The sequence below is a fragment of the Protomyctophum parallelum genome (genome assembly GCF_964188405.1).
Source record: "Protomyctophum parallelum genome assembly, chromosome: 1".
NCBI classification, from domain to species: Eukaryota; Metazoa; Chordata; class Actinopteri; order Myctophiformes; family Myctophidae; genus Protomyctophum; species Protomyctophum parallelum.
In genome coordinates this window covers 7,955,911-7,975,430 of record NC_139697.1, presented here as the reverse complement: position 1 = coordinate 7,975,430, position 19,520 = coordinate 7,955,911, and the positions used below count along the sequence as shown (strand labels likewise).

Below are 19,520 nucleotides of genomic sequence, written 5' to 3'. Positions count from 1 at the left end.
CTCATTGATGCAGATGGATCTAATCTACACTTGTCAGTTGTCATTTATGCTTGTAGATCGGCTGTTTTTGGTGATGCGCTAGTGCCTAGTGACTCGGGTCATAGTATCAGGGCCGGTTCCGAGTAAGAGTACTTGAGGGTGGTATCGGCCTGAGTAACCGATACCATTATCGTTATCGGAACAACTCTAATATATATATAGATATAGATATAGATATATAAGCTGGTTTTCTTTCCTCTCCAGGTGGTAAAACCTATGACAAGGATCACGTGGTGCTTATGCCATTGAGTGAAGAGAAGGCCACCCAACAGTGGGAGATACAGATACTGTAAACTGTAACCCACACATCAACATTCCTTCAACGTCATCGCCTTAAGGAAGTCGTTTCATCTGTACCATCCATGAAGACATTTGGCTTTTAGAATCGTGGTTTCCTTCATCCCCCGGACTTCACAACAGCTAAAGATGCTATACGGCTACAGTATGAAAGCTTGGTGCCTTGTGACCCTATGCCTTAAAGGGGATCTTCTGAAGAGAATGGGGAGTAAAAAAGGACCAGTTTAACCACTTAAACCGTAGAGTCCCTCAGGGGTCTATACTAGTTCCACTAGTATTCCTAGTATCCACACCATATCTCTTTGCTGATTATAACCGATCTAGGAGCCCAGCTGTTGATCGGTGAGCTTGTAGATCTGCTATTTTTCTGCGAATATTTGTCCCAGAATAGCGATGCTAGGGTTCAAGTGGTTCAACTTGTATTCTGAACAGTTACTGATAAATCCAAGTCTTACAGTTTCATTGGGTGAACTTGTTTGTTAATTCGGGTTTGAAAGGAGATTCCTGTATTGAATGACCCTTATTTGTTTTATTCCAGGGAGGTGCAAATTCTGTCAAGAAGCACTTGCAGGTGAACCCATTCTGACCGGGCACCCATTTTGGTGTCAGCATCATGTTATGCTTTAGCTATTTAAAAATAGCAGATCTACAAGCTCATATCGCGCCACCGAGTGGCGCGATACGAGCTTGTAGGTCTGCTATTTTTGAAAAATCGAAGAACGACTGACATTTTTAAAATCTGATCTCAGGTCAGAATGGGTTCATCAGACCAGTGTGTGTCCGGCGGAAACCTCGTATGAATCTGATCTCAGATCAGAATGGGTTAAACAGCTTTGTTTACAATGGAAGAACTAGAGTTTGAACTGCTTTTCTAGATTTGTAAGCACATTGTGGCACATCCTGTTTGGCTATGTGAACATTCTGCATGGCCAGGAGTATATTTAAGATTTATGGATGAATGAAGCCAAAGATAATGTGTACTGTAGTGTGTGCTACAAGATGAATGTTGTGTGTGTAATAATCAGTGTTTTATAAAGTCTTGTTTTTTTTATCTGTGTAATTTTGGTCAATGTACTTGTGTTTTTGGATGGGAAATGTTGCTGTTCTAATATGCTGTATATCACATTGTATAGTATGGATTCTGTTAAATGTTATGCTGTTCCTATCAGAGGCTATTTTCTTAAAGGCGCTTTCTTGTTTCTTGAGGCATTTTATAGGTAAGAGACTCGTATTGACATTCAAATGTACACTACTCACTTCATATAATTTGATACTAAAACTTTTAATGTGAAATGTAATATAAACGGGAGTGGTTTTAGAATACTAAATAAAAAGAATCGTGATACCAAAAATGGTTTGTTAATTATGAAGGTGTTGTATTAAAAATGACACAATAACAATGGGTGCATTTACAACAAGCATTGTTTTAGATAGCCGTTATAACGATACAAATACCGGTACTTAACTGTTTTCCATTCCAAAATAAATTCTGTCATAGTAATCCTGAAATGTCATGAAAAATGTCAACATCAGTTACTGTTTATAATTACGACAACCCACCATATTCCCTGTGCTCTGCTGGTGTGTGTTAGATAGCTGATGACATACCTCGGGTTTAGCAGAAGGTGAAAAACTAATATGGAAAGGTATAACCAATATGAAAATCTAAGCTAAACTTTTACCTCTTAAACTAGACCCTATAACCCTAATCCCTCCAGGAGTCTACCCTTGGCCTTCTTTCTATTTTCCCCAAATGTTTATTACTTATTATGACATGCCCAAAAAAAGAGATGTTACGGTTCACAAGGTTAATTGATCTGGAAGGACATTAACGTGTCATAGCACCAGCAGGAATGTGTTTGTGTGTGTTTTGGTACAGTTCCAGTCAGTTGGATCAGATCCACCTTACCACTGACCGCCACTGTGGATTAAAACTATTGCTAAATTGTTGAATGGACATCTGATCTTTATCAGGGTGTTCACAAATCTGTCTGTTGAAAAGCCTCTTTGTTGGGGCTTATTTTGTCTTCACTGAAATTCACCTTTCAGGTTTCAGACATTCCATTTGTTTTTTAAGTCGGGGTATAGAGAGATGAGAGCATGTGTTGGAGAGTTATTTCACCCTGAAACCATAAGATTGGCTCCTCGCATATTTGCAGGAATGGGCATGTTGCAAGACCTCGATCTGGCTTATTTGATATACAGTACTGTATAGTACAGAAATGGCCAAAAGCGGACTTAAAACTAATCAAACTTCACTATGTTGAATACAGAAACAATACATAATTTTCATTTATTCTATTCAATGTTTACATTTTGCAGTCACTTCAGAACTAGCGTGTTTGTGTCGCCTGTAAACAAACCCGCTTGTCTGGGTTCTTCCTCTGCTTGGAATGTCAAATATTTTGCATATCAGTTACCATAGTAATGGTAGAGGCCAATAGTAATGACAGGTGGGCAGATACTGAGAACCGATTGGTCAGATGTTTGGATTGAGACAACGGTGGGTGTATTGTAGCAGGTGTGGTGTAGCAAAGGTGGGACACTATAGTTGCAAGGCTGATTAAAGGTTGACGGAAGGTACTCTCCACTACGGAACTGCCACAAGACTCCAGTTACAGGTAGGATTTGACTAACCGTATTATCACTGTTGTATTTCAGAGGCAATGGGAGCACTTATAATATATTTGGGAATAGTTTTAGAAATTCAAGAATCTTGTTTGGTGGGTGTATTTGCTGAGTGTATTACCACCACAGCTGTTAAAGTGTGTATAATTGATCAACAACTCCACACAACAAAATAATGAAGTAAGTCAATCTTCTGGAATGGAACCAAATTGTTGCATTCAATGTGTGCATGTTATTACTTGATTTAGTTTGTGTTCATGTTTTCCGCGTGTACTTTGCGGTACAGTGTGTGGAATGTGTCTGTCACTTACACGCCCGTATTCACTATTGTAGGTTAAAAAAGGCCATGGATCCAGACTACTTCAAATCACATGTAAGTTGGCATCCTCTTCCCTCTGCATTCCATTTCCTATCAAGTTCCTATCGGGTCTAAATGGACACGCTCTGTGCTTTGTATCCGCTGATTCTTTACATTCCCTCTATTGTTATCTCTGTTACACCAAGCTTTTGTAAACGGTGCTGTATTACAAGTAACAAAGGCATGTGCTGTCAAATACTGTATGACTGATTGACAAATAATGTACGACTGATGATTACCAAATGTATGAGAAGACCAATTGTATAATTCCAAATTAGTATTTTCCCTTCAACACTTTTTGAAGGGAAATTTTGTTTAATGCTTCTGGTCTTAATGTGGTATTTTGATAATGTAACTGAACTGTGAACTGTGTTTTCACACAAGTGCCGCAACATACTGTAAAGGTGGACATGCTTTTCATTCTCTGAATTCATCTTGATGAAAAGTGATTGATAGTGATTTGTTTCTCTGTGTGACACCTACAATGTATGTCATTATAATCTCTGTCTCATAATCTTCTTTGTACTATACATTCCACCTGTGTCCTGTCATTGTCACATTCCACATTATGGTATATCTATCCCTCTATTGTTGTGACTGTAGGACGCAGTTTACTTCGAAAACCAGCATTTCCCGTCAGTCGTGTGACTTGTGTCACACGTCGTGTCACGCTTCCATATACAGTATACAGCATCATGCCACCATATATGGCTGTCTCCATATATGAAGATCACGACACTGACCTCATCAAACCCTGGATAGCCATAATGCATATACTGAGCCGGCCAGCAACTCTACATCTGACCTCAAACCCTTAGATCTATGGAGCTGACCTGTTCTGACATTCCATATGTAGATCCTTCGCCACCCGTCCTTCCTCTTCGATGTCTCCCTTTTGACTGATACCTGTTCATTCAAACTCTAGACGGGCCTGCCCCAAAGTTATTAGTAGAGTTCTCAACATGCCTAAAAATTAAACCTCATCAAACCCGATAGGACGAGGTCACTTCGAGGTCGCTTCTCGCCTTTTGGTTTTCATCATACGACAATGAAATATAGGGCTTATGTTGATAACAAAGTCTCACTTCTACAGTACACCACCTTATTTGTGATGTCAGACCAACACTGATCTCTCTCTTTCTCTCTCTATCCATTAGGACATGGCGTGGGGTACCTTGGGCACGGTGCGTCCATTCCCTAACTTCCACCCTGATAGGGATGCTCAGGAGATCGAGACCGCACTGGGGAAGAAAGGTACCTCCTCAGATGATAGACTTGTTAGTGCTGTCGCCTCACAGCTAGAAGGTCCTGGGTTCGATTTCCGCTGGGGGTGTGTTAAGTGCACATACCCGAGGCGGGGTTTGCGAAATGGCCTTTCTTTGTGGAGTTTGCATGTTCTCCCCGTGTCCCCTAGGGTAGGTACCCTCACAAAAAACATGCCGTAATCCTGGTCTCTAAACTACCTCCCCCTGGCCAGCCGGGGCGCCTGAAAGGAACTGGTCGGAATAACGTGTTCCTTCCACGAGCTACGTCCGGCCGGGGAAACTCTCCCCTGTCAGGTGAAAAGAAGCAGCTTGGACTCCTCATGCATAGAAGGAAGCATGAGGTCAGTCCGCTGCCCCCCCAGTTTGGCAGAGGAAGTGTAGCGCCCAGGATAACATTAGATAATTGATACTGGGTGAAATAAATGGGTTACAAAAATCGTGGTATAAAAATTATATATATATAAAAAAATGATGATAGACTTGGTGATAACACCTGCTTTAGGAGTAGAACGCTTACAGATACATTCTTACACTCTCAGAGTTAAATGAACACTCAGGATTTTGCCCTGTACAGCTACCATGGCATTTCAATGGTGCTGATGATACCTCTTAATATGTCTTACCAAGACAGTCAACCAAAGAAAAGGTCTTTAATTGTACAATAAAATAGCATAACTCAGAATTGCTATTTAAAGAGCCATTGCTCAGTGTTGAGACAGATGCTGTCATTGTAATCTGAATATTTCCTCTGTTTCAGATGTTGTGACTCTGGTGAGAATCCTGACCAACCGGAACAACCATCAGAGACAGGTCATCGCCCAGACCTACCAGGAAATAATAGAGAAGGTAAACTAATGCATGATCTTGCCACTATTAGTATTTTATGCTTCTACACTTCATTGTGTTGGTAATGACTCTCATTACACAGTAAAAACAAGCCTGATGGTGTCACGTGCCAAAATTGTACTTATACTCCACTTATTAATTATTTTGAAATCTTGATTTTTATTATTAATACAAAACATACAGTACAGAATACCACTTCAGCCCTGTAGCCTATACATTTCTGCCATTTTTAAATAACCGATCCAAAAGCTTACAATGTGTCATGATGTGACGCATTGTTTTCAAAAGATTTCTTTGAAAACCTGTGCTTAATGACTCTTTTACTTTTGGTACATTAAGTACATTTTGATGCCAATACTTTTACTCAAGTACATTTTTAATTCCTGGATTTTACTTGTAAGTATTTCTACAGTATTGATATATTTAAGTAAAAAAAAATACTTCTTCCACCACATCATCGGGACTCTTTTTGAGCTTGTAGATCGGTTATTTCCTTTCCATTTTTTAGCATACCTCAAGAAAGAAAGTCCCTCTATCAGGAACATGTACATGACTTGTTGTTCAGGGTTACCTGTTATTTCCTACGAGTAGATCCATCCATGCACAGCCACGTCAGGCATGCATTGCTGACTGTGATAGTTCAGGTGAATCTCATTGTGAATTTGTTGACATTAACAATGTGTGTGTGTGATCCATACCATAGCATGTTGTTACAGTAGCTCCAGGTGTTTGCAGAGTGAACTGGTCTTTCACTCTGCAAACACTGGCTTTGAACGCACCTTTATTTAAAGAGAAGGTTTAGCAACATCATGAACTCTTTATAACCTAACAAAGAGTTCAGGGATTGGGATCATAGGACGATCGAGGAACTAAAAGGGCTTAGTTGGTATTATAAATATAATTTAGCTGTCATTTTTGTCAAATGCACGTCGACATGCAAACTGTTATGACTAGGAGGAGCACTAGAATTTCCCACAATGTTGCAGTTCTGGGAATTTTCATTATATAATATTATAGATATAGATAGATCCAGGCTTAAATTGTAGATCATGACAGTAACAACAGGCAGGTGCACTTTTACTATCTTCAAGGCCTAAATGATCCATTACCACAGCATGGAACCATACTCGGGCCACTGTTTCTATACCTTTCTATCGCCCCCAGGTGTCTGTAGTGTAGTCTGTACTTCTACTGTTTCTATATACCTTTCTTTTTTTTCTTTTCTTTTTTTTTTTAAGATATTTTTTTTGCGGCTTACGCCTTTTATTGATTTTTTTAAGGGACAGATAGTAGGCTGACAGGAAACGGGAGAGAGATGGGGGGATGACATGCGGTAAAGGCCGTGTCGGGTTCGGGAGTCGAACCCGCGGCACACCGCGACTGGATCACCAGTCCGGTGCCCAGACCGTTACGCTACGGCCTGGGCCTCTATATACCTTTCTATCGCCCCCAGGTGTCTGTAGTCTGTACTTCGGCCCCTCCTTCTTTCCTCCTATAGACCTCTGTGAATCGGTCTATACAAAATTCCTTCGGCAAAAAAAGCTCACAAGATCACAGCATTATTATGACATGCCCATAAATTGGTTATAAAGAATGATGCCCTCAGCTTTTTCAGAAAAAGCCAATCATATAAGCTCACGACGCGCCATAATGCTCTACGTTGTGTACTGCTATTAATCTGCTAAATGACACACCCAGGATATGGACCTTTTAACCCTAGAACACTAAACATCCTTTTTGTCACACCATCCATCACTAAACACCGGTATATTTTACCTCATCTCATCTCATCTAAATATATTGTACAGCTAAATAAAAGTACATGGCAACTTGAGGTACTCTTCTTTAATATTTCATCATGACATCATTTCAACAACAAACACCGATGATGGAGCTGGGAACTCCTTTGGTCCACTAAACACGGGTGAAATTCACCCTAACACCTGCCAGTAGGAAAGAAAAACAGGGATGTGGGCAGGGAAACAACCCTACCTTCTATGAGACCCACCCACCTCAGACATCAGCAACATTATGAAAATTACAAAAATATAATTGTCCGTGTTTAGTGTCCTAGGCTTAATGTGATGTGATGGTTGTGTTCCAGGACCTGCGGACCGGTGTGAAGAAGGCTTTGTCTGGAGAACTAGAGAACCTCATGTTGGCTCTGATGATGAAGCCGATGCAACAAGAGGCTCATCGCCTACGACAAGCCATGGAGGTCTGTCTGTCTGTCTGTCTGTCTGTCTGTCTGTCTGTTCATTTAGGGAAGATACGCAAGTCTGGGACTAGTTATGCGCATGGGCACCCTATTAGGTTACTTGTATAGATTTAGTAGGCTGTAAGGATGCCTAACATTTATCTAAAAATAATAATAAATAAAATAAAATACTGGCTGTATTGCCATTGAATTTGTTGTGCTCTCGGGCAGATGGGCCATTCTGATTTTGGTGATCTTATTGGTGATTCTCTGGTGCCACCCTTAGGCCAAAAGGTCCACTTGCACACAAGAAATCTCAAAATGTAGGCTAGTGAGAGGATTGCCATCTAGAGGCCAGTATCAGGGCTTTTACAATACATTTGAGGCCTGTAGTTTGAGGTAAAGTAAATTATCTACAGTGCAGTTGGTGTAGCCTCATCTGCCTGCACTGCATTGCCCCCACGCAGTGCAGCGCAGTGGGATATTAGTATCGCAACGCAAGGCTACAGTTGGTGTGTGTGGAAGTTGGAAAGACATCAGCTAGCCGGTGCTAACAGATTAAAAAGATGGACAGTTGAGCAGTTTAGAGTTGAGACAAATAACCGTTTAAGTCCACAATTTATTCTGACCCCTCCCCGAAAAGGGGCAATCTGCCCTGACCCCTTATCCATGATTTATACATTATTATGGATAATTAGTATGGACTTATACAGTATGGTTATTTGTCTTAACTGCTCGTGTGTGTGTGTGTGTGTGTGTGTGTGTGTGTGTGTGTGTGTGTGTGTGTGTGTGTGTGTGTGTGTGTGTGTGTGTGTGTGTGTGTGTGTGTGTGTGTGTGTGTGTGTGTGTGGCGCACAGGGTTTAGGTACCGATGAGGACACACTCTTGGAGATCCTGTGTACAAGATCCGGACAGCAACTCAAAGACGCCTCTACTGCCTACAGTGAAAGTAATCCATGTTGATCACAGTCATTGTATTTATATTTACTCACGTCACAGTACTTTTGGCAGCCTTTTCCAAAGTCTTGCTTCATCTTCCAATGCTCACAAGTTGACCCAATGGCCAACTTGCAGAGCTATTGAATTATTCAACTATTGCATTGGTTCTCAAAGTGGGGTCCGTGGGGAGGTTCCAGGGGGTCACCAGCAAAATTAGTTAATATATCGTCGCAATCATTTTAACCACTTAATCCATATTTCATACTTTGGCTATTCAAAAATAGCAGATATACAAGCTCCAAATGTTCATATTTTTTTGGTAGATGGGAACGTACGTTGACCATTTCAGCTGGAAGCCTTTTCCAAACCCGTGTGAACTACTGTATATATTGTTGTTATTCAATTGACTGCAGGATTGAGGACCTTTGGCTGTTTCTCTCTGTGTTTCAGTGTACAAGAAGGAGCTGGAGAAGGACCTGAAAGGAGAAACCAGTGGAGACTTTGCTAAGCTCATTGTGGCTTTGCTAAATGTAACAGTAAAACCCTTTTCTACCTATTTCCACCAGTTTAGTTTAGTTTATTTGATCATCTTACAGTACAAACTTATACATCAACAAATGAAAGAAAACAGCCATAGGCTGAAGCTAAAAGATTATAAGTGCCCACCAAATGGGAGATTACTATGCCATAAAATCAGCAGTGTTAATTTTTGTGCAAATATAACCTAATGGACCCACAAGGCCAAGGGCCCAGAATGCACAAATGAAAACGTACTTGTATTACGTACTAAAGGTGTTTGACCTTTAGTACCGCCCCCTCCCCAAAACAATGACATTTATTTATTTAGCACCTGCATTATGAAATCCATTCCACATCCATTCCATGGGTTGTATGTTATGCTGTTGTTTATAATGGCATGTGAAACAGGCCTTTAGAATTCTTCTCTCCTCTCTCCCAACAGAAGGAAAATGTTGCTGGATGTGTTCAGACGGATACTGAGGTACAGTTTGAGAGAATGCCTTGTGTTAAATCACACTACTTAGTACCATGTATCAATACGGTGTCATTCTTTTGTTTTGTTGATATTTTCCTACATTATATTATATATTATTAATACTTAAAACCACTCACACCGGTTGACCGTGAACCCCCCGCAGCTCACAACATGTATTGGCTCATATCGGCCAATGCTCGCCCCCAGAATAACGATGCTAGATTGGTGTGGATAATTTGTGAAAATGTAGGATGAGATTTGTGCTATGTTGCTTTTCAAAAAGGGTATAATATCTCAAATATAAGGGAATTGTATGTACTATGTTTATTTAATATGTTTCATGGACGATTTCTTTTGACTGACTTGTGTGGTTTATAATGAAATATCAGACATTGTCTGCATCGCTGAATGGGAAGAAAGCAGAAGCTGGACCCTGGATTAATATACTGACCTCAAGAAACTCAGGCCATCTTAATAACGGTACGTGTCTGTGTGAGGATGTGTGTTTATTGTCTCCACCAGGCCGAAGGCATGGAGAGAGTATGTTTTGCACTCCGTCCGTGTCTGCGTACAGCTAATCTCTGGCACCATTGGCCCGGACCAAACTGTTGGCATCCACTCCCTGGATGCCAACAAAGAACCCAATTTTTTTTCCCCACAACCTCCACCATGAGGCCAACTTTTGCAAAACACATTTATTTATATTACTTGTATGCAAAACAAAACAAAACAAAAACAAAAGTGCAACTGAATGGCTGGAAATGGAAATTAAGAGTTTACATAGTACACATAGTGGTGCATGCATAAACTCTCCTTAATGATTATATCTGTTTTCTGTATTTATTTATGATGTATTTTCTCTATTATTAATGTTATTGTATACATGGCCAAAGCATTTCCGGGTGTCCCCAGCCAAAAACGCTGAGAACCCCTGTGTTATGTGGGGGAAAAACAAAGTGGGTTAGTGTGCCAACTGCCATTCATGTGATGTCAGTGAGTTATAAACCCATAAACAAAGCCTTTGCTTATCTGTCCATCTGAAAGCTTAAGCCAAATTCCAATACCCAAAATCTCGGCCACTCGCTCGCTCACACTCGGTCACTCCGGCATGGCAAATGATGGTAAAATTGGTGACCTGTCAAAATATGTGACCATCTTGTGGACTTCACACAACTTACATGGAGGTCTTTAAATACGTGGCCTGAATACCGCTATATTGAACTCTGCTAATAAACAAACTGCAACGATTTACATTCGGACACTGATGTCATGTGATGTCAACACGTCACATATTTCAGCAGGTCACCAATTTCACCGTAACACCTCCATGCTGGAGTGAGCGAGTGTGAGTGAGCGAGTGGCCGAGATTTTGGGTATTGGAATTTGGCTTTACTCTTTGTGCCCTTGTACTGGAGCTGTTTATTGGAGCATGTTGTTGACACATGTATTTGCTACTACTGTATGTGCAGTGCTGATGAGACTGGAGCTGGAGCAGGGACAGACACTGGATCCCATCCTGGAAAAGCGATTCTCAGGAGACATTAGACGGGGATTGAAAGTATTAGGTGTGTGTGTGTGTGTGTGTGTGTGTGTGTGTTAGTTAAAACAGTTTAAGAGCAATAAACGACAAGACGTCTAATTGCCGGATGCCACGGACGACAAGACGTGGGAATTAAAAATGAAAAATCTTTGTTTTTTTCTTTTTGTTTTTTCATCCATATTTTGAAAATTCCTCTAATCTGGTGTACAGGTGATGACATGCACATTACATGCATAATAGAATTACAATTTCTTTATTTTTTTATAATGGGAGAATTGGCACTCAAAGCCTAAACTGGTGACCACCAGGTGGCGCTGAAAGAGTTAAAGGGTTACATTCATTTTGCCTCGAGGCTCTGTCTCATTTCATTAATTCTCTGAAAGCATGAACATATTATAATAAATAAATGATCTGTCAGGAATAAAATGGAGGGAATTGTACAGAAACATAGCCCACATGTGTATGCTGGGATGGTGGTCAGAGCACAGGCTAGCAGCATAGCATAGCATCAGCAAAAATAATGAGCAGTAAGCAGTAGAGTTCTCAACGGGCCTGAAATGTTTGACCAGGCCCTAACTGGGCCGGCCTGATGCTCGGCCAGGCCCGGCTAATTAGTATAACGTTAGGCCCGAAAACCTGAAAAGAAAAAGAAGCCTCAGGTTTCATGGATTTTTGGCCCAGCCTGGCCCTGGCCCGAAAACGTCTGTTCGGGCAGAATTTGAGAACTCCAGCAAGCAGGGCGGTTTAAATGGCCCAGATTAGATGCAGTGAGCATGACCGATCTCCTGATCAGAAGTATAGGTGATGCTCTGCCTGAACTAGCTCTACAGGCTTCGTCTGCTAAATGACTCATTTTGTAAATCCTCTTGTAATTTCAGTGCAATGCATTTTAAATCCTTATCTGTACCTGGCACAAAGACTAGAGACCATGAAGGTAAGGTCCTGATCATCTCTCTAATGGTTGAGCATTGTCACTGATGAATGCATCATTTTATTCATTCAATCGTAAACTGTAAAATCCTGAGTGCCCATTTATTTACTGATGAATGGAATCATCAATATCGAAGCACATGAAGATTGACAATATTTAGCCATAATCATGTTCAGATAGATATTTACACACCCCAAACATTGCAGTAGTAGATTATGTAGTTAGTAATTTCCTCCCGTCCTATTGGCTCTCTTTTCTTTTAGCCTGCTGTAGTCCAAGGGATCCTGCTGTCTCACTGTGAAGAAGATTTGCTGTGTGTCAGAGTGACCTTCCTTCAACAGACAGGCACATCACTCTACACAGCTCTACAGGTACGGTATATCTCGCACGCACGCACACAGACCCAAGTTATGTTACGTGTAGCCTCGATACCCAGGCTTTCATTTCGTCTGCGCGAAAGATGAAAGCCTGGAAAAAGCCGTGGGCTGAACCAGTCTAAAAGTGGGAGTCAACCCTTCCGGGTGGGCGTCGCTCTAAATTATGTGACGTAGCGCTGCACTAGGGGGGAGAGGAGGGGCCGGGGGTGACGGACAGATCGATGAGTTCCAATCAGGGTGCGCGCATTTCTGAGGCGCGACCCGCCCCTCTAGACCAGAAATGTCTCTGCTTAGGTCAGGCTATGTTACGTGAGACTGTTCAAACACTGTTCTAAAATAATGCTTGAAAATAGAGTACTATTATTACTCATACACAGAGAAGTTTATTTTATTCTTTATTTTACAGTTTTTCTATTCTTTTTTCCACAGAAACCATTCAAAGGAGATTATCTACAGGCGCTCCTGGCTCTCTGTCGATCTGAAGACTGATGTGCTCTCTGTCTACGAATCACACGAATATACACACATCTGTGATTTAGAAATGATTACAATTTCTTTCCTGTTTCAGCAATTAAATAGTAAAAAGAAATAAAGATATCTATTGTATATAAGTCATACGTTTCATAATGATTAAGAACATTCACTGGAGTGGCGTATAAATAGCTGTCATAATCGGTTGCATATTGTAATCAGTGTGGGTTTCTTTCTGGTCCAAAGTAATTAGTCATGACAACACTTTTTATATTTATTGTGACAGTTGTGAGCTGTCACAATAAAGATAATATAAAAAGCACCAAACGAACCAACTCAGTCAGTCACTTGGTCAGTCACTCGGTCACTCAATCACTCACTCACTCACTCACACACACACTCACTCACACACACAAAGGGCACAGAATGGAGGTGTGTGCCCTTAGCCAAAAACACACAGTAAATGTAATGTAAATTATAATAACATCAGAATTGCACCGTTCCCGAGGCATATGCTAGGAAGTTCCTCCCTTGTTCATTGCACAACCCGGGACACAATATTTTTTTCAAAGATTGATGGTTTTAATAGGGTCCGTCATACTTAGTCGCTGTTGTTCAAGCTAATGTATGTCGATTATTCTATTTTCTAAGTAAGTCAAGCTTCAGGGTTTAGACTGGTTTCATGGTTCTGCAGTTATTATTGTGTTTCATTCATTCTGAAGAGATACCAGCTCCTTCAGAACGTCAACACACCTGCACAGCCACACGCGTCTCTATCTATTCAGTGTGTCACAACATACAGCAGCAACGTGACCGCAGAGCTCAACAGAGATGCTTTCATTGAATGGCTTCCACTGTGCGTCGTGTTTGTTGGTGCTGCCGTCATATTTGTGGTTGCTGCAGTCGTGGGAGCTGCGGTCGTGGGAGCTGCGGTCGTGGCTGCTACTGCGGTGGTGGGTGCTGCGGGTGTTGGAGCTGCGGTGGTGGGAGCTGCAGTCGTGGGTGCTGCAGTCGTGGGTGCTGCGGTGGTGGGTGCTGCAGTCGTGGGTGCTGCGGTGGTGGGTGCTGCAGTCGTGGGTGCTGCGGTGGTGGGTGCTGCAGTCGTGGGTGCTGCGGTTGTGGGTGCTACTACTACTGTCGTCGGTGCTGCTGTCGCGGGAGCCTCTGTGACACTCTGGACGGGGAGGAAGAGATTAGTCAGTGTATTGTATGGCATTGTGTGCCATGCAAGAATTGCCTCACTTACTGTACAAGTGTTGTTATCAGAGAGAGAGAGAGAGAGAGAGAGAGAGAGAGAGAGTGCGTTATGGTAAAGGATGACAGGCCCGTCCAAAACAGACAACATCCAGGTCACACTGGCCTATCACTATATATAATATATATCATTATTAATACATTATTAAGGAGGGTGATTTTAAACCTGCAACATAGCTTAGTTTAAACCCGCAACACATGTTGGGAGCCACGGGTGATTTAAAACCCGCAGCACGGGTTACTTTTGTCGGGAGCGACGGTGTTGTCGGACTAATGACGGGAGGACTGTTGGTATGTCTGACCAACGTATGTACCCCATGGGCAGGTGCCTCTGACACCAGACTGATTATACACCTCAAAATACATCAATTATAGGATCTATTACATCGCTGTACCCACACTGTACATAATTTGGTGTTATCATATATTTGAACGGGTAAGGACTAGTATATATAAATCTTATGTGGCAGATTATATGAACAGTTAATTGACTTGTAGAAGTACAAATAAGATTTGTACAGCTCTGGCAGAACTAACTTCACTAACTTTATGGAATTAATTCTTAATATACAGGAATAAGACCAAAGCCACACTTAACTTGCTTGTACTGTAGATCTTCTATTTTGTTTTTTAATATTTCCTCCCAGCAGAGACTAGTACAGTATAGTACGTGAATAAGTTACAAAATAATGCGCCACAATTTAAGGCAGTATATACAACACTAGCTGCTGTCATTCAATGCAACAGAAAGAGGACTGTGGCCCTATTGTCACCTGTCCCAAATCATTGGTAGATCTCTTAGCTAAAAACATTGTTATAACCACTTAAGCCCTATATACATGCAGCACAAAATACTGACATTTTTATTATTTTTATGTATTGAAGATGTCAAGTAAATGCTAATAAATAGGGACACCTGGTTGACTGATGACCCCCCTCCCTCCCAAACAAACCACTACAACTCTAATACCAAACTCACTACAACTCTAATACCAAGCATTGGTGAGATCATTGTCATGAACAATGTGTCAAGTGAGATGCACAACGATAAGAATACTTTATATAGTTGAATATTTACCTGCACTGAAGCTAGAAGAGTCAGCACACATAGTACCAGAGTCTTCATGGTGTCAAGAAGTGTACAAGGTGTATCCCTGGAATAGTTATAACAACACAATGTTCAAACCACAGACGTACGTACGGTCAAAGTATTTCTGACGTCGTTCAAGCCTTTAATGTGTTGGTCTGTCCACACGTCTGTCCTGTCCAATATGAGAAATATTTGGAGTACTGTTTTTTTGCAACAGCTTTATATAGCATTACACTGTGTGTGTGTGTGTGTGTGTGTGTGTGTGTGTGTGTGTGTGTGTGTGTGTGTGTGTGTGTGTGTACGTGTGGTGGAGCATGATGTCATTTGTTGACATTAACAATGTGTGTTAGCATGTTGCTCCAGGATGCTCCAGGATGTTTGCAGAGTGAACTGGTCTTAGGCCCCGTCGGCCTTGAGCACACCTGTTTGTTTATTCCTTTCTATCCCCCCAGGTATTTGTACTTATATCTAGGTATTTGCGGGCCCCACCCCTACCCCCTCTTTTCATCTTACACCAAATTCCTTTGCGACAAAAAAGATGAGAGATCATTTTCTCCTATTATTATTATGACATTCCCAGAAATTGGTTAGAATAATGATAATATAAAGAAGGTTGTAGTTGAATTGATCACGCAAACCCTCAGCTTTTTCAGAAACACTAAACATCCTTTTTGTTACACCATCACTAAACACCGGTATATTTTACCCAATGTATAATATTATTCCATAAACTTTTCTCATCAAAATAGGTATAGTATAGCCTATAGTATAGGCCTACAGCAATACATGGCAAATATTTATTGTCAAATCATTTTGTGATAAGATTTTGTTTGTATTTGTGCTGCCATGGGGATGTGGGGGGGAAATGTATTTGAAAAATACATCTTTGTACTTGAAAATTAATAAACATATGTTTAAAAAACAAACAATAAAAAAATAAAAAATAAACATGGCAAATGGTTAATGTGATGGTGTGATGTGACGGTTGTGTTCCAGGACCTGCTGACTGGTGTGAAGAAGGCTCTGTCTGGAGAACTAGAGAACCTCATGTTGGCTCTGATGATGAAGCCGATGCAACATGAGGCTCATTGCCTACGAAAAGCCATGGAGGTCTGTCTGCCTGTCTGTCTGCCTGCCTGCCTGCCTGCCTGTTAATTTAGGTAAGATACACCATCCCGATTGGAGCCACTAGAGGCGATATGGTACACAAATCCTACAAATGGTCTCCTAAGTGGACGTCCTATATGGTTACTGGTGATAGATCCCATGAGAGTGTGTTGCTAGGACAGAGAAAGGTCGATAATAAAGTAAAATGTATCCTCATTTGACTCTCTCAAAAAAGCCATTTCCCATGAAAATCTTTTATTGTGTGGCTTGTGTGGCGATGGTGTCCAATATTTAGTTCAGTGACCATGGGGCTAAAGAAGCTGTGTTCACGTTGACTCTCCCATTGGAATGAATAGAGTCCAACCTGCTTCCTGTCTCCTGAAATGGCGTCCGCCCACTTTACACAGATACGGGAAGTAATCCGGAGATGGCATGTCTTGCTATTTCCGTGTTGGGCTCTTGTGCAAAACTGTAGTCCCAGTTTTCAGAAGGTGACACACCTGTTTTCTGTTTTAGTTTATTTTTTCAGCAGCTGGTTTAAAATTTGCTGCTGAGCCAATCAATTGAAGCGATGGGAAAACACAGGTGTGCCATGTACCTTCCGAAAACAGTCTGGGACTACAGTTATGTGCAGTTAGTCTCTCCTTCCCTAACGTTTACCTAAGAATAATGATTGTATTGCAATTTAATTTGTTGTGCTCTCGGGCAGATAGGCCATTCTGATTTTGGTGATCCTATTGGTGATTCTCTGGTGCCACCCTTAGGCCAAAAGGTCCACTTGCACACAAGAAATCTCAAAATGTAGGCTAGTGGGACGATTGCCATCAAGCAGCACACCATAGAGGCCACTATCAGGGCTTTTACAATACATCTGAGGCCTGCCACCTGTTGAGTTTATATGTGCTTATCTCTGTGTGTGTATAAGTGCGTGTTCTATAAACACTGGGATGGGTGGCGTGCGTGTATGCGTGTGCTTGTTCGGTCCTGTAGTACTCTGGCCATATAGGGAAAGATTTGACTCATACCATCTGGACTGGCCTGTATCACATTTCTGTACATACCGTTCTAGTCTTTTAGCTTCCCCAAATCACTGGTGAAATCCTGCATCTCAGACCTTACATTCCAAATAATCAAACAATTATCAACACTTTTGTAAATAGGTATAAGTCTGAGAACTTGTGGTGTGTGTGTGTGTGAATGTAAGTATATGTGGGTGGGTGGGTGTCTGTAAATGTGTATAAATAAATGTGTGTGTGTGTGTGAATGTAAGTATATGTGGGTGTGTGGGTGTCTGTAAATGTGTATAGATAAATGTGTGTGCATATAGTCTAAGGTGTGTGTGTGTGTGTGTGTGTGTGTGTTCTTGGGTGTGTGTGTGTGTGTGTGTGTGTGTGTGTGTGTGTGTGTGTGTGTAAGTGTGTATATGTGAGTGTGTGTGTGTCTGCATGCGTGCGTGTGTGCGCGCGTGCATCCATAAGAGTGCGTGTGTGTGCACGTATACCGTACAAATTACACTGAAATGTAGGGGATTGTACAGAAACTAAACCCACATGTGTATGCTGGGATGGTGGTCAGAGCAGAGCACAGGCTAGCAGCATAGCAGAGCATCAGCAAAAAGAATGAGCAGTAAGCAGTAGAGTTCTCAACGGGCCTGAAAATGTATTTAAATAATGAAGCTCGGCCAGGCCCGGCTAATTAGTATAACATTAGGCCCGAAAACCCCCAAAAAACAGAAACCTCGAGTTTCATGGATGTTTGGCCCAGCCTGGCCCGCCCCGAAAACATCTGGTCGGGACGGGTAGGGTCAGGTTCGGGCAGAATTTGAGAACTCTAGCAAGCAGGGCAGTTTAAATGACCCCAATTAGAGGCAGTGAGCATGTGACCTATCTCCTGATCAGAAGTATAGGTGCTGCTCTGAGTCATCTGCCATCTGCAGGCTTCGCATCACGTGTGTGTGTGTGTGTGTGTGTGTGTGTGTGGGTGTGGGTGTGGGTGTGGGTGTGGGTGTGGGTGTGGGTGTGGGTGTGTGTGTTCGTGTCTTCTCGCTTGCACGCAGGCGGGGGTATGTGCAAAGTTTGAAGTCTAAACCAGCAGTTTACTCTTTATGTAAGTGTACAATATGTGCACAATAAAATGTGTGCTGTACCCATTAAATAAGGCTTTTACTGTGTATGCCAGTGCTGAGTTCTCATTTCCACAGTTGTTTGTTAACTAGTCTAGGGCTCATATACTATGATCTTGCACTTTCTTGTAAGTAACACTGGATCAGAGATACTGTAAGCTCACTTGTTAATCCTCTTTCAGTGCAATGCATTTTAAATCCTTATCTGTACCTAGCACAAAGACTAGAGACCATGAAGGTAAGGTCCTGATCATCTCTCTAATAAAATCTGATCTTGAGGGGGCACAGTTGGTAGTGCTGTTCCCTCACAGCTAGAAGGTACGCTGTGGGTGCTGGCGGCGTGTTTCCTCCTCTGAGTCATCAGTGCCCATACCCGAGGCGGGGTTGGCGAAAGGGCCTTTCTGTGTGGAGTTTGCATGTTCTCCCTGTGTCCCCTAGCGTAGGTACCCTCACATGTTCTCCCTGTGCCCCCTAGCGTAGGTACCCTCACAAAAAACATGCAGTAATCCTGGTCTAAACTGCCTCCCCGGGGGGCCTAATGGAGGGGAAAGGAACTGGTTGGAATAACGTGTTCCTTCCACGCGCTACGTCCAACCAGGGAAACTCCCCACTGTCAGGTGTAAAGGAGCAACTTGGACACTCAGGCATGAAGGAACTTCAAGTTCAAGGAAGCATGAGTTCAAGTCCGTTGCTCTCCCCATGTCCCCCATATATGGGGACTAGGTTGGCGGAGGGTGTGTAGAGCCCAGGATCACATTAGATAATTGACACAGGGGTGAAAAATGTGCACGCATGATGCACACAGACCCAAGTTATGTTTATGCATGAGACTGTTCAAACACATGTATTTATATGTTACATTTATACAGTTACATAGTTTGAAATTAGACATACAATCATTAATGTCACATTATGTTTTGAGTGAAGTACTATTACTCATACAAGAGAAGTTTATTTTATTCTTTATTTTACAGTTTTTCTATTCTTTTTTCCACAGAAACCATTCAAAGAACATTATCTACAGGCGCTCCTTCTCTCTGTCGATCTGAAGACTGATGTGCTCTC

General features: G+C 41.8%; 3 protein-coding genes across 4 annotated transcripts in view; 2 read left to right on the top strand and 1 right to left on the bottom strand.

The window, feature by feature from the left end:
* Window positions 1-905, top strand: part of crybg2 (crystallin beta-gamma domain containing 2) — a 65,542-nt gene extending 64,637 nt beyond the window's left edge. The window contains exon 24 of the mRNA XM_083788712.1: window positions 244-905. Coding sequence (XP_083644838.1) covers window positions 244-332 — 89 coding nt within the window. The 3' untranslated portion in view covers window positions 333-905. The remainder of the gene's footprint in view (window positions 1-243) is intronic.
* A 1,988-nt stretch (window positions 906-2,893) lies between these two features.
* anxa14 (annexin A14) lies at window positions 2,894-12,933 on the top strand. 2 transcript variants are annotated; one of them, XM_083767513.1, is made up of 13 exons: window positions 2,894-2,957; window positions 3,298-3,337; window positions 4,480-4,576; window positions 5,345-5,433; window positions 7,538-7,651; window positions 8,489-8,579; window positions 9,020-9,099; window positions 9,531-9,569; window positions 9,953-10,043; window positions 11,033-11,128; window positions 11,982-12,037; window positions 12,298-12,405; window positions 12,841-12,933. In XM_083767513.1, the coding sequence occupies exons 2-13, from the start codon at window positions 3,311-3,313 to the stop codon at window positions 12,898-12,900; spliced, it is 948 nt and encodes a 315-aa protein (XP_083623639.1). In that variant the 5' UTR covers window positions 2,894-2,957; window positions 3,298-3,310; the 3' UTR covers window positions 12,901-12,933. The 2 variants fall into 2 exon arrangements, with proteins under 2 accessions (XP_083623639.1, XP_083623638.1); XM_083767512.1 differs by lacking the exon at window positions 2,894-2,957 and adding an exon at window positions 3,043-3,144.
* A 722-nt stretch (window positions 12,934-13,655) lies between these two features.
* Window positions 13,656-15,371, bottom strand: LOC310875438 (uncharacterized protein; the record flags this gene model as incomplete). Its single annotated transcript, XM_083788667.1, has 2 exons — window positions 15,215-15,371; window positions 13,656-14,056 (listed from the first exon to the last, which is right to left on the bottom strand). The coding sequence occupies exons 1-2, from the start codon at window positions 15,243-15,245 to the stop codon at window positions 13,656-13,658; spliced, it is 432 nt and encodes a 143-aa protein (XP_083644793.1). The 5' UTR covers window positions 15,246-15,371.
* Between the last annotated feature and the right edge of the window lie 4,149 nt (window positions 15,372-19,520).